The sequence below is a fragment of the Pseudomyrmex gracilis genome, unplaced genomic scaffold, assembly GCF_002006095.1.
Source record: "Pseudomyrmex gracilis isolate BER0280 unplaced genomic scaffold, ASM200609v1 scaffold_167, whole genome shotgun sequence".
In the NCBI taxonomy this organism is placed as follows: domain Eukaryota; kingdom Metazoa; phylum Arthropoda; class Insecta; order Hymenoptera; family Formicidae; genus Pseudomyrmex; species Pseudomyrmex gracilis.
In genome coordinates, this window is record NW_018020751.1 from 50,643 (window position 1) to 63,514 (window position 12,872).

The 12,872-nt window shown below is 38.4% G+C and overlaps 1 protein-coding gene across 1 annotated transcript; it reads left to right on the plus strand.

Moving 5' to 3' along the window:
• The first annotated feature begins 11,035 nt into the window (after positions 1-11,035).
• On the plus strand, positions 11,036-12,861 carry LOC109857620 (fork head domain transcription factor slp2-like). The gene has a single exon (XM_020434117.1). The coding sequence runs from the start codon at positions 11,388-11,390 to the stop codon at positions 12,576-12,578; it is 1,191 nt and encodes a 396-aa protein (XP_020289706.1). The 5' UTR covers positions 11,036-11,387; the 3' UTR covers positions 12,579-12,861.
• The last annotated feature ends 11 nt before the right edge of the window (positions 12,862-12,872 follow it).

A 12,872-nucleotide genomic window follows, 5' to 3' on the forward strand; every position in this document is an offset into this window, starting at 1 on the left:
CGATAATTTTGGCCGTGTGTTTCCTCCTCGTTCCTAAAGTCACGTATACGCTCTCGCTTTGGATACCAATTCAATTAGTGTTTACTGATACTTGCGACAATAAATATTATCGCGCTGTCAATAATCAATCAATATTGTGCGTTGCCACAGTAATCTTCTCATTTTTTTTATATATATATATTTTTTTTTTTTATATATATATTTTTATTTTTTATATATTTTTTATATATATTTTTATTTTTTATATATTTTATTTTTATTTTTATTTTTATATATATTTTATATATATTTTTACATATATTGTTTCTATTACTCCGTTCTCTGATTTGATGAACTCGTTCGGTACAGAACGTAGCGAGGGAAACTAATTTCTATACTACACTAGTAGGTATCGGAGAACAAAATAAAATCTCAGACGCGGATCTCCGTTTCTTTTGGAGATGATACATCACTGCTTGTGACGTGCGAGAGGGATCGTAAAAAAAGAAACGTTGTAATCATGATTTGCATGCGCAGCTCGTTCTGAATAACCTTCTGATTGTCGCTGAATCCCCTGCCTGGGAAAAGTGCTCCTAAAACGAACAACAGCCGTGTCTTCTTCACGTCGCGCGTTCGGACTTCAGACGTCTCTCGTAAAAAAAAAAAAAAAAATTTTAGATCATTAATTTATCATTTTCTCGGAATAATTTTTTTTGTTTTCTTGCAATAATTTCTTTTGTTACATCTTGCAAATCACACGATCTCCCACCTCTTCTTATAATATATTATAATGCGTGTTTAAGGAATTATACATCTACTAGAGAGTGATTTGTGTTGGTTCTCACGGAAGTGTTTTCTGTCTCTTTAGGAGACATAGACTAGTTAAGCTCCCGCTGGGAAAATATAAAAGAAAGTTGACGTAACACTATGGTCAAGGTACTCGAAAAGGATAAAATATTGTGCTATACATGGACATTCGTCTTAATGAAAGAAATAGATAGGCAAAAGGACGTATTTTCGATGATTATTTTCTAGACGTGTCTAGACGTTTACATCTACGAGGCGTCACTGCGACGTAACTACTATTAACAGCGGAATGTCTCAAATAGTTCTGCAACTGTAACGAGATAAGATTAATTCGTGTTCTATAAGATTTTTAACTTTATTTCTAATTTTATTTTACTTTTTTTAAATTTTATTTTATTTTATTTAAGTTGATACAATCTGTTATATGACATTGAGTTTTATTGTTACGTGTTTTTTTTATGCAAGGTTTTTTACGCAAGCGACACACACATGTGCATGTTCAAACACCAATTCAATTGACCCAAGAGTTCCGACCTTTCAATCCAAGCATTTTTCAGTAACAAAAGCCAACATTGTGAAATGATTATATAGCGGTGTCGATTACTGTTCAAAAATGTAAAAATGTCCGTCTATAAATCGTCTATTATTGAACAGAACAGAACTAAGTAATATTGTCAAAACCCAAACCTGTTTTATTCTATTTTCAAAGACCTGTTTCAAGTGACGAGGGCTGATATTGATCTAACAAAGAAGAGAACAAATACTTTCTATTGAAAAAAACATCCTAGAGCCAAAAAATTGATGTATTTAAGCTTAAATTTTATTTTCTATATTTTTTGCCTTCAAAAGTGCAAAAGAAATAATGATCTACGTGGGAAAAATACAAACAAAGACAAATCTATTCTTTACACTACATTTGTGTAAGATATGTCGTCCGTGAGCTAGTATAATATATTTTAGAAAAGTCATACACACACAGACGCGCGTTCTCAACTTCGTTGTGAATTGCGAAACGCATCCCGGCACGTGACTACGTCGTTGCACTAAAACGTTCGACGAGAGTTCGAAATAGCGTTATCATCAGATAAACTTACGCGGAAAATTTGCGTTCCGATCGTGCCGCCAAGCAATCGACGACCACCTCGTCGATCACCTCGCCTACTGGAATTAATCAACGGCGGAGCATCAAAGAGCGTCACGCACTGCCCACCGATGCGGTTTGTTTATCGTCGGCCTGGCGGCAGGCCGCGGTCGCTTTCTGTGTGATCGCACTCTGTTCCATCCCCCCTCGTCAAAAATCGCAGCTTTCGGATGTACCGCCTGCTCGCTTCCAAGAACCTCTGACGTATCTAATCGGTCCACCAACTGACACGCACCAGCCTCTCTCTTTACGAGAGAAGTTGGTCCCCGCATCTGCTAAACGATTCTTTCCGACTGACGCGAGTGGTTCGAGAAAAAAATAGACTCGCGATGCCTATCGACGATATCTCGATTATTATTATGAGAATTTAATTTCTTTTGTGTTTATTATCTTTTGTGTGTCTTTCTAAAAAAAAAATTATGTATTCTTATAAAAAATAGATGTATCTATTTTTACAAGCCCGATTTTTTTTTTTTTTTTTTTTAACCTTGTATCGTCGTACAAATCGAATATTTTTAACTGAAAGACGCTACCCTCCTACTTGCTGCTGCGCATCCGGCAAAAACGCGACGATGAGGCGCGTAAAAGGACGAGCGATAAAAAAGTGCATGAATGTTAGCGCGCACCGAGAGTGGAGTCTCGGCCCGCTCTCGCGCGCCGGCTCCTCGGCTCCCGGTTGTGTAAACACCGAATGGACGTCTAGTTAGTTTACACTTTGTTTTAGAGATGTTAGCCAAACACGCGCGCTACGCTTTGAGCCGCCGACACCAGCCGCGGCTTACGAACGTAAACCCGCATCGCGCGGCCGAGAATATTTTTTTGGTCTTTCGCACACGCGCGTCGTCGCGCCCACAAAACGGGGCAAGCGTGTGAGGCGACATTTCAAAGAGGGCCCCGGCTACGACCTACGAGAAAATAAAGAAGTGGGGATCAACGTTACGGCAAACGTGCGTCTCGCTCTCGACACTTTCTGAATGAAAACATAATTTATCACGGTATTTTATTCAGCCTTGAGAGAAACACTAAGTTTTTTTTATCGCACGTTGTTAATTTGCGACGAGCGACGTCAAATAATGTGACAACAAAATTAATCGTAACATTAGATTTTTTTTTTTTTTTTTTTTTTACAACAAATGTTCATTCAACATCGACGACGAGATCTCATTGAGACTCACGTGAAATTCTCGCGAAGCGAACTCCGACTTTAAACTCGACGCGCTGGCAACCGGCGTGTTTCAGTTTATTTACGTGTCGCTTTTTTAACTTATGGTCGGTAAAACACTCGTCGCCGATCGCTACTCGGGACGCTTCCCTGAAGCAGTCCCGACGAACGTAAATTTTGTTTAACGAGATTAGTAACGCCGCTTAAGAGGAAAACAGTGGCGCATTTATGTGACTGATTTACACTTTCGCGCTGCTGCGTTGTGTACGGATATCCTTGTAACATAACATTAACAAATAGAGATAAATCGTACAAACCTCACATCTACGAAAGAGAGAACGACTCGCGTCGTTAAATAAAACCTATTTACGGACCTAGTTAAAACCTACATGTTTTGATTGATGATCAAAGATCAGACACAGGTTGAAAATAAAATATTTACGCCATTCTTTCTACTTCACTTTCTATTCTATTTTCCATTTTTCTATTTTCGTGCTAGTGTTTAGCTTTTTTTTTTTTTCTTTCGATACGGTATATCTCCGTTCCCTTCAATGCCGGGCGCATCTAATGAGAAACGTATCGCACCCGCTCTCTACACACAAATGGATTTCCTGTTGGTCCACTGCCGCCGGTCCTCCTTCCGTTGACTTTTAGACAACTTTATTCGTCGTTTCGCTCCCGTGTCATTTCGTCGGCTATTGAATATCCCCGAGACCGGTTGTACTCGGTGAAAAGCTTCCTTTTTTTGAGGGTTGGTAGACGACGCATGTAGTTTATATATTCGCACGAACGGCATTGTGCGTGTCGGCCGACTTCATAGAAGAGGCAAAAATCGTACAAAAACGAAGTCATCGGTAACTTCTTCTTTATCCAATCATCCGCGTATTCACGCCCCGGGGGAGTTTTGCTCACGCACCTTCTTCACCAGCTATTCCGGACGAATCCATCACTCGGCACTGTCTTCAGGGGTCGCGCGAGTAATAGATGCCGCGTGCGAGACGGGATTCAAGACTCGAGACGAGCGCGAATACGAAACATCCCCCCCTTCCCTCTCGTTCCGACAAACCCCGCTGATGTTCTAATTTCCAGGTGTTCGGGGGGCCATACAAATCGGCAGGTGAGAATTGTGACTTTGCGGAAATGTTTTTTTTTGAAGTTTCTATCCATCCACGCCGATATTATGCCCCTGTGAATAGGCCAACCTCGCAACACGCCGGTATTACCGCCAGTGTGAGGAAGCGGAAGAACGTATGTTGTCAACGGAGAGCCGTTTGAAAACAAATAAGTAAAATACAAAGATCTGGCAATTTCTACGAATGAAAAATAACTTTCTGCAGATGTTTCTCTTTCGTTTTTCGTACGAATTAGCGCCTGGGATATCGCGTCGGAAACAGTGCCTCGTTTGTGGCTGAAGCATATGAGAGAAAGCAGATCTCTTGGAATATCATCCACTGTGTGTATACATGTATCGAATTACGAGGCCGTGTTAGAGACCCTCGTGTTCCTTATAAAAACACACTGTTCCGATAGTCATCGTGGCAATCTTGTTTTCCAAATCGCGATAGCCACCGAGTTCTTCGGGATGCGTACGCGTGTTGAGAATAAATTATAAAACAACGCGCACAACAAAGACGATAATACAAGAGATGATGTGCAAAAAGATAAATTTATATAAAAAAAAAAGACAAAATATCAAAAACAAATTAAAACAGAAATTATTTTTTTACAATCTAAAACTTGACCGAGCATTTATTGGCTCGTTAATTTGAAGGGATTCTCCGATCTCGCGAGAAGCGAGAAGCTGATCCATTCTCAAAATTAATGATGCGCTATAAATATTGACACCGATTGCAAGTGTACCAATGTAGATGGGCGTAAAACTGGCGAAAAAAAAAACCCTCGCGCGTCACACTATCTCTTTATCGATGTAACCGAACGCCAATTATCGACGCCTCCGTCGAGAAGCGAAAGGTGAGACCTTCTGTAGCCGCCGGATTTATATTGCGCGTATACATGCAAGAGAAGGAGAGGGAAAGAAATCGAGCTTGGACGGCGGGCGGCGGCATTTTTATGTATCGTGCGCAGTTGCGATCGACTTCAATATTTTCGCCGGACTCCCCGCGCGCGTCGTAATCTCCAATTAACGAAGCGAGGGCGTGGCTGTACCCAACTGGGATGAGCGATACCGTCAATCTCGGCCCGTTATATCGCGTCGCATCACGCTAACATCGTGTTTAATAACGACGAATGTCTCGTTACAGAAATTACAGGCGCTTAACGGAGCTCGTTAAAATTTCAACACCTGCGCGCCCGCCCTATCGCATACGTCAACAATGCGTCGATCGAATCGAGAGAGATTATCTTGAAATTGTAACAACATACACAGTGTAATAATGATATTACGATACATCTACTATATTTCCTCATCCTCGTTTTTTTTTTTTTTTTTTTCCACAAAATTGTCAATCAACTCTTTCAGATTACACAACCGTTAGGTAACAAATAAATAACAAATTGAAAATTTTTCTCGTGAAATTTAAGATGAGAGAGAGAGAGAGAGAGAAGAGAGAAAAGGCTTTTAACTCTTCTGACACTAAAGAATGGTGTCAAAAAAATTTAAGATTGTTTCTTTTTAAGAGTTTCTCTTAGTGTAATAAAATTTAATGGTTTCTGTTTACTGTTATTAAGAGTTTCTTCATTGTGTTCGAAATTTTGTGTTCAAGTTTGAGACTAATATAAATATATACACAAACACAAATATATATACATATATGTATGTGTGTGTGTATATATATATATTTATGTGTATATCAGCATCTACCTGGTTTATGGAGGTGCAGTGAAACGTTTATAAACTCAGACGTTCAACTTAACCAGACGCTTTTTTTGAGCCCTCACAAAACCTGCTGTCAAAATATAATATATTTTCAGTCGGCTTTCTACCAATGCATATTTTTAGTTTTCACAAAGAAATATTCTTTTGTTGCGATATCGTGAAAATGGGAGCAAAAAAACAAAATGTGTCTCCATGAAATGTTTTAAGTCAACAGTACTTATATTAAGTTCGTTAAATCAATAGATGAAAAAAAAACTCTAAATGGCATTTTCTCTTTCTGAAAATAGTTGACTACCTTTTAGTTCTTTCTTGAAATGGTTTTTACGTTTCTTCCGAGCTAAATGTTACTATCATAATTTTTGACACAGATGTACGTTTCCCTTGAAAAAAAAAAGAAAAGTGCAGTTTTCTATAAATTTTATCGTACACTGTTTTTTGTAGACCATTCTTTAACATCTTTATATATTCATGCACGTGTAAGAGAAACATATATCTTGGCAGCGTTCCGATATTCACTGCCAGTACTACAAATCCATAGTTCACGTTACGTGTGTTATACATTTTCAGTAAATTTTCACTGGCAGTAAATTTTGGTACGACCCTTGACGGATCGAGACAAACTAAAATATCTACAAAACATATAAAAATAACATTAAAGGTACATTTATGCTATTTACTTTAATAGCAGGTTCCGGAAACTGTATGCAGGAATTTTAATTCAACCGTAAAAACATCCATATCCTATGAATATTATATGTCCTAATATAAAAATAATAGTGTAATATTAATAATATATAATATTATATGTCCTAATACAAAAATAATAGTGTAATATTAATAATATATAATATTATAATCTAATATGTAAATTACTAACAAAAGAATTAAATAAATAATTACATTGTTATATTCTACTATGATATATTATATTACACGAGATAAAAAATTGTGAAGCTTATCGCTTTATATTGCACAGCTAGAATCAGATCTCAGGAACGTGACAAACAACGGGGATACGCAGAAGTTGCCGGACATTGAGCGAATTGAATCAGTTAGTCGGACGACATTCTATGATCCATCTTTTGTGCGTGCAAATATTGTCTTTCTTTCGTCAAGGCGGCTGCATTAAAAGCAATCGTTTCATAGCCTCAACGAGTCATCCCCGTTTTGAGTGCTTTGTTCGCCAATCGTCTCTATCAGGGCTAAGTGTCTAGGTGGCCCACAGACCTCGAGCTCGTTGCTAGTGATAATACGTGTGTCTTGGTAATAGTGTAGAATAACAAAGTTAGTTGTTAGCACAATATATTCAATGTGTGTAAACTAGAAACGAATTCTCCACTTGAATTCGTATTGAAAAAAACGTGTGTACATTCCTCTTTTTGTCGTTCATATAGAAAATTAGTAAACGGTTCTTAAAAATAATCCATTTCGAACAAGGATAAAAAATTGTCCTGAAAAAGAATTGTTATAGAGAATTGAAGAGTCCCAAGATTAAAAAGAATTATTCTTTTTTTTTTTTTTTTTTTTTTTTTTTTTGTCATGTAAACTGTTTTCTTTCTGAAAAGATGTATACAGATGATNAATTTTTTTTTTTTTTTTTTTTTTTTTTTTTTTAATTGTCATGTAAGCTGTTTTCTTTCTGAAAAGATGTATACAGATGATCCTTAATTCCTACGGAATTCCCCAAGTTAACCCATTTCTTTTCACTCCGAGGACCACCCGAAACCTGTTCACCTTTATTTTTATTATTTTTAAAGCATCATCATTTGTATAGATTAGACCGACAAAACTAGCTAAAACCTACAAGAAATTACACAATGTGGTGTCAAAAGCCCCTTGCACAACGGACGGAATAGCAATAGCGATAGAAATACTACCAGTTGTAAAGAGTTTATATTTATGATAAATAACGGTAGAAACAGCGGAATCTAACATACAAAAATACACATGTATCAATGCAGATCAGAAAATCAGAATAAGCAATAGCGATAAAATTTCCGACGAGTTGGAATTCTGTGTCTAAAACTGTGTTATTTCTATCGCTATCGCTATTCCTTCCATTGTGCAAGGGGCTAAAAAGCTTTTGTTGACTGGTGCTAAATAATATGTACGGCGGAACATTTTGACCTTCAGCAATTTTTGATTATCCTGGATAACGTTTATTTTTACTTGAAAAATATTTCTAAACTTTCCAAAATTGAAGTAATTTGAATCATCGAAACCCTTACGCTGTTCGTTGCAAAATGAATATATATATATATATATATATATATATATATATTTATAAGGCTCTCACTGGCCGTTCAAATTATTGTTAAGTTTTAAACTTTTAGAACCGAATCTCTTCATTAATTCTCAAAATTGTTTTATAATATGTGTATACGTGATCCCGTTGTCTGTACAATATATTTAACTTAAAACTTTTGTCAAATACTAAATATTTTTTTAAAATTAAATATTTTTTTGAATATACGCACGTATACAAATAGGATGTCTACGGTCTTTTGCTGAAATTGGCAAATCGGATTATAAAGGATAGAGGAGCGCGATCTTCTGAAAATCCTCAAAGTTTGAGGTCAAAGTTTTCAAGCATTCGTTCTAATCTCCAAGTTGATATAGGAAAGATTTTCTTTCTTTCCTTTTACTCATGCCGACAGTTTACCGCCATGGAGATCATCTTCGTCGGCGGTTTCCTCAGTTATGACCGCGGGAGATTAGGCGTCTGATCTAGATTTTCGAAAACGGGTCGTTTTCGTTGATGCGGAAAGAAAGACTGGAAGGGTTTCGCGCGGAATCCAATCCACCGAAATCGTGACACTTTGCTTTTACACAAAATGTCTCGATTTCTTTGAAGAGGTTTTTCGAGCTGCACAGAAACGCGGGAATACAATTTTACGGAACGATCGAATCGTGTGCGTCCGATCCGCGGATTAACTTCGAAAGTCATGCGTCAGAAGTGACATGTTGTGAAAGAATGCTGTCAATATTGTTGCATATATGTACATATATGCACATATATAATAGCGATAAAGATGTCAAAATTGTTGTTAAGTGACATCGCTTATCGTGGTAGTTATTCAGAAAACAGATTGTGCCATTACAAGTGGCTTTCGAAAGTAAAAAATTGCATATAAAATCTGTGTCTCCTGTGTATCTAGTTTTAAAAAAAAACCTTGATTATTTTACGATACTTAGTTTGTACAAGTTTGCGTGTCGCACTTGTCTATAATTTCTTACTAGTTTGTGCGATTGGTGAAATATATCACGTTTCACTAAATAAATAAATGTTTAAGTTTACAACATATATATACATACATATGTAAAATTTATATACATATATAAATTTCAAAATTGTCTTTTTACAATTTCGAATTTAGTTTATAATTTCTAAAGAAAATTAAAATAATTGCGAAAAAAATTACACAAATAATGTTACTGCAAATGTAACATATGCAATGTACTCATTTTTCTCACTGACCGAAAAAAAAAGGTCAGTGTGCGTCTAATGTGAAAAACATATTACGTTACGACCGATATAATAGCTGCGCTATTTGGTGAAAAGAAGACAGAAGAATTGTCCCTGACGACGGATAATGTGGATTTGGATTTCGGGAAAATCTCGGCGAAAGAGAAGCACAATCGAGACGAGATCGGATTTTTTAAATTCTTCGAAAAGTTGTAATTGCGGGTTGTAATTGTATAATAACATAATAAAAATATTGGATTTGATAATCTTTGCGTATTATTTAAAAAGGAAGTTGCGAAACACAAAACGAACGCGACAATACAAGGAGACATGCAAATGAAAGTCGCTGCGGGATATTTGGTAAAAGTACTGAGTAGAAAATGTACAAATAACATGATTCACGTGCTTTTTTTTTTGAGAAAAATATCTTTTTATAGATCTCTTATAGATCTCTTTTAGTTCCTTTTTTGGTATCTCTTTTGTCTATTCATTCGAAATGATACTTATTCTCTTTTTTTTTTGTCGAAAAAATTAATATTACAAAAGAATTTTTATACATAAGAAAAAAAACACAGAACAAATGAAAAATCACAGTTTTTGGATTTTAAGATTCATATGTAAATTCAAAATGTGTATATTTATCTTGTGTGTAAACTTCGTGTTCAAAAAAGAAAAATAGAAAAAACCTTTTCCTTTGAATCTTCTTTGGTAACATTTCCGGTTTCGATTACCTAATATAATAAACGGTTTTACTTATTTTTTTAATTAATTTTACACAGGTCCATTCAAAACAATTTCCGTGGGAATGTTGATTTAAGCATTTACTAGTCTCTTTAGTCTATTTTGCATATGTGTGTGTCCAGTGAGCTATGAGAAAAAATTTTTTCTTACTTTTTGATGAAGAAACGTTTTATATTTCTCTCCCACATTTCCGCCATGTGTATACATATTTGAGAATAACAATGGCTCTGTACGGTCATTTCAAAGACACTTGTCAAAATATGTCTTTCTTGCCGTCTGTTTATCGTTATTGCTGATTTTGTTTTAAATTTTGTGAGATGTAAGTTTCCTCGCTATATTTTCAGATAAATGTAATAATAAAAAGAACCATTAAAGTCAATGACGAGTTTTGTCATATTACTAAATAGATAATAGGCAAGCATTACGTTGTGACCTTGCTGTGTGACAAAAAATATCCAGCAGAATTGCTCCCTCATCCTCCTAACTCATGTCGGTCTTGCGCTCGAGGCGCGCCACGAACGTGCCAATCCGACGGAGGTGAGCGTGAAGAGACGCGAGGTGCGGCAAGAGGGATTGAATTTGTTTGTACACGTAGGGTTGTACGTTTACTTGCGGCTGCGCTCCCCACCACACTACGCGCTTGCTCCCGATCCGCTTGCTGCCAGCTTCAAAATCCCTGCCTTCGTCGTGGCTCCACACACCGCTTGCATTGTTTGCTGTCAAACATTGGCGCAAAACACCGTGGTGGGGTCGAGCGGCACTGTTGGTGCTCTCGCAGGCGCGAGCTGCGTCGATTGGTCAGCGAACCCCTTGAGGCGCAACGTGCTGCTACTGGTGGGCGTAGCTGAACGATAGGTATAAATACCAGTCTTGGCGGAGGGGCACCGTCAGATAATACTGAGCCTTTCTCCGGAGTGTGTCGTTCTGTGTCGCAAGGGATCGCTCGCAAAGGGATCAAGACCTATATCTGCAAAGTAAAACCAAAACAAAACAAAAATAAAAAAATAAAAAACAAAAACAGTAACAAATGTGTTGTGTAAATTAAAATGGAAGCAGAACGTCGAAACAGACAAGGATGTTGACAAAAAGTGAAAGGATATTTTTGTGTGTTAGAGATAAAATGTTAGCAACTAGTAATAAAAAAGAACTGTATTAAAAAGGAACGCTGTTAAATAAATTTTAATGCAAAGGATACGAACGCTGACGATAGCCGGTTTGGCTAGTATCTCGGAAAACCAATTGTGTAAAGAAAAGTATGGTGAACATGGAAGAAGAGCAGCATACCGTGACAGCGTCGCCGCCGCCACGGACTGCTCTGAAGAGCAATTTCAGCATTCGCAGCATTCTGACTGAGGCTTCCGCTGCCCCATCGGTCGACAGTGACGACTGCAGCGATCTTGACGTCACGGGTTCGCCTTTGGATTGTTCTACGTCAAACGCGACGTCCGGCAGTTCGACGAGTCTCGATAAGGACTCGAAAGAACAATCGGAGGACAAGAAAAAAGCTGAGAAACCACCATATAGTTATAACGCTCTCATTATGATGGCTATCAGACAAAGTCCCGATAAACGGCTCACGTTAAACGGAATTTACGAATACATAATGCGTAACTTCCCGTACTACGAGAACAATAAGCAAGGTTGGCAAAATTCCATTCGTCACAATCTCTCGTTGAATAAGTGTTTTGTCAAAATTCCTCGTCATTATGACGACCCCGGTAAGGGTAACTACTGGACTCTCGACCCGAGTTCCGACGACGTGTTTATCGGAGGTACCACCGGAAAATTACGACGAAGAACAACGGCGGCTTCCAGATCTCGAATAGCAGCCTATAAAAGGAGCGGAATGGTGTTCGGCGCCGCGGCCGCCGCTTATTTTCCTCCGTACTCGTCGTGGCCTGGTTTCTACAATCTGCCGTATGTGAATCCGCGCGCGTATTCTCCGGCGACCGGTTCCTATACCATTCCCTCTGGATATCCAGCGAGTTTGTTACCGGGAGCGGTGTCCACATCGGCCGCCAGTCTGCCTTGTAAACCGCAACCTCTGCCGGCGACGGCAGCGCCTGCGACCCACGGTGCATTCTCCATGGAAAGGTTACTGCAGAATCCCACGGCCTATTCCACGACCATCGCGACGCCTGGAATCTCGTCTCCGGGACATCCGTTTGAAGCTTGTCACTTGTACAATACGTTGCGATCAATCGCGGCGCATCAGCAGCATCAGGCGACGATGTACAGTCCGAGCAGATATCATCTCGGTCAGACGCAGATTCTGAGCCAGACCGCGTCCAGCACAACGTCGCCGGGAAGCAGTCCGGAACCGATGCATCCGCATTCGCCTCCGATCACGGTTTGCAGCACCGTGCAGCCGTCGAGGCCGCTGGCGCACAATCCGTCGCAGCTTCTTCTGAAACCCATCACAGTTCTCACCGGCCGACAGAGCTGAAGAGGAACCATCATCGCCTTCCGAACGGCGTCCGAATAGATACTTTAACGCGGATGCCCGTTAACCAATAAGAAATGAAATCAGTCAGCCTCGTTTAAGTATAAGAACATAATTGGCGTACAGACAGCTTTTAGTATCAACAACATTCTGTCTCGTTCTGACCGTGAGATAGATAACAACATCAACTACTCTTTCATACAGAAAAGATGAGAAGTAATAAATATACGGTAAAGTATTCCAATTTATATGTATATGTATATAAAACATTACATACATAAACATTTATATATACAT

Excerpts from the sequence above, each read along its gene's own strand:
- LOC109857620 (XM_020434117.1), top strand. The coding sequence starts at position 11,388 with ATGGTGAACATGGAAGAAGAGCAGCATACCGTGACAGCGTCGCCGCCG.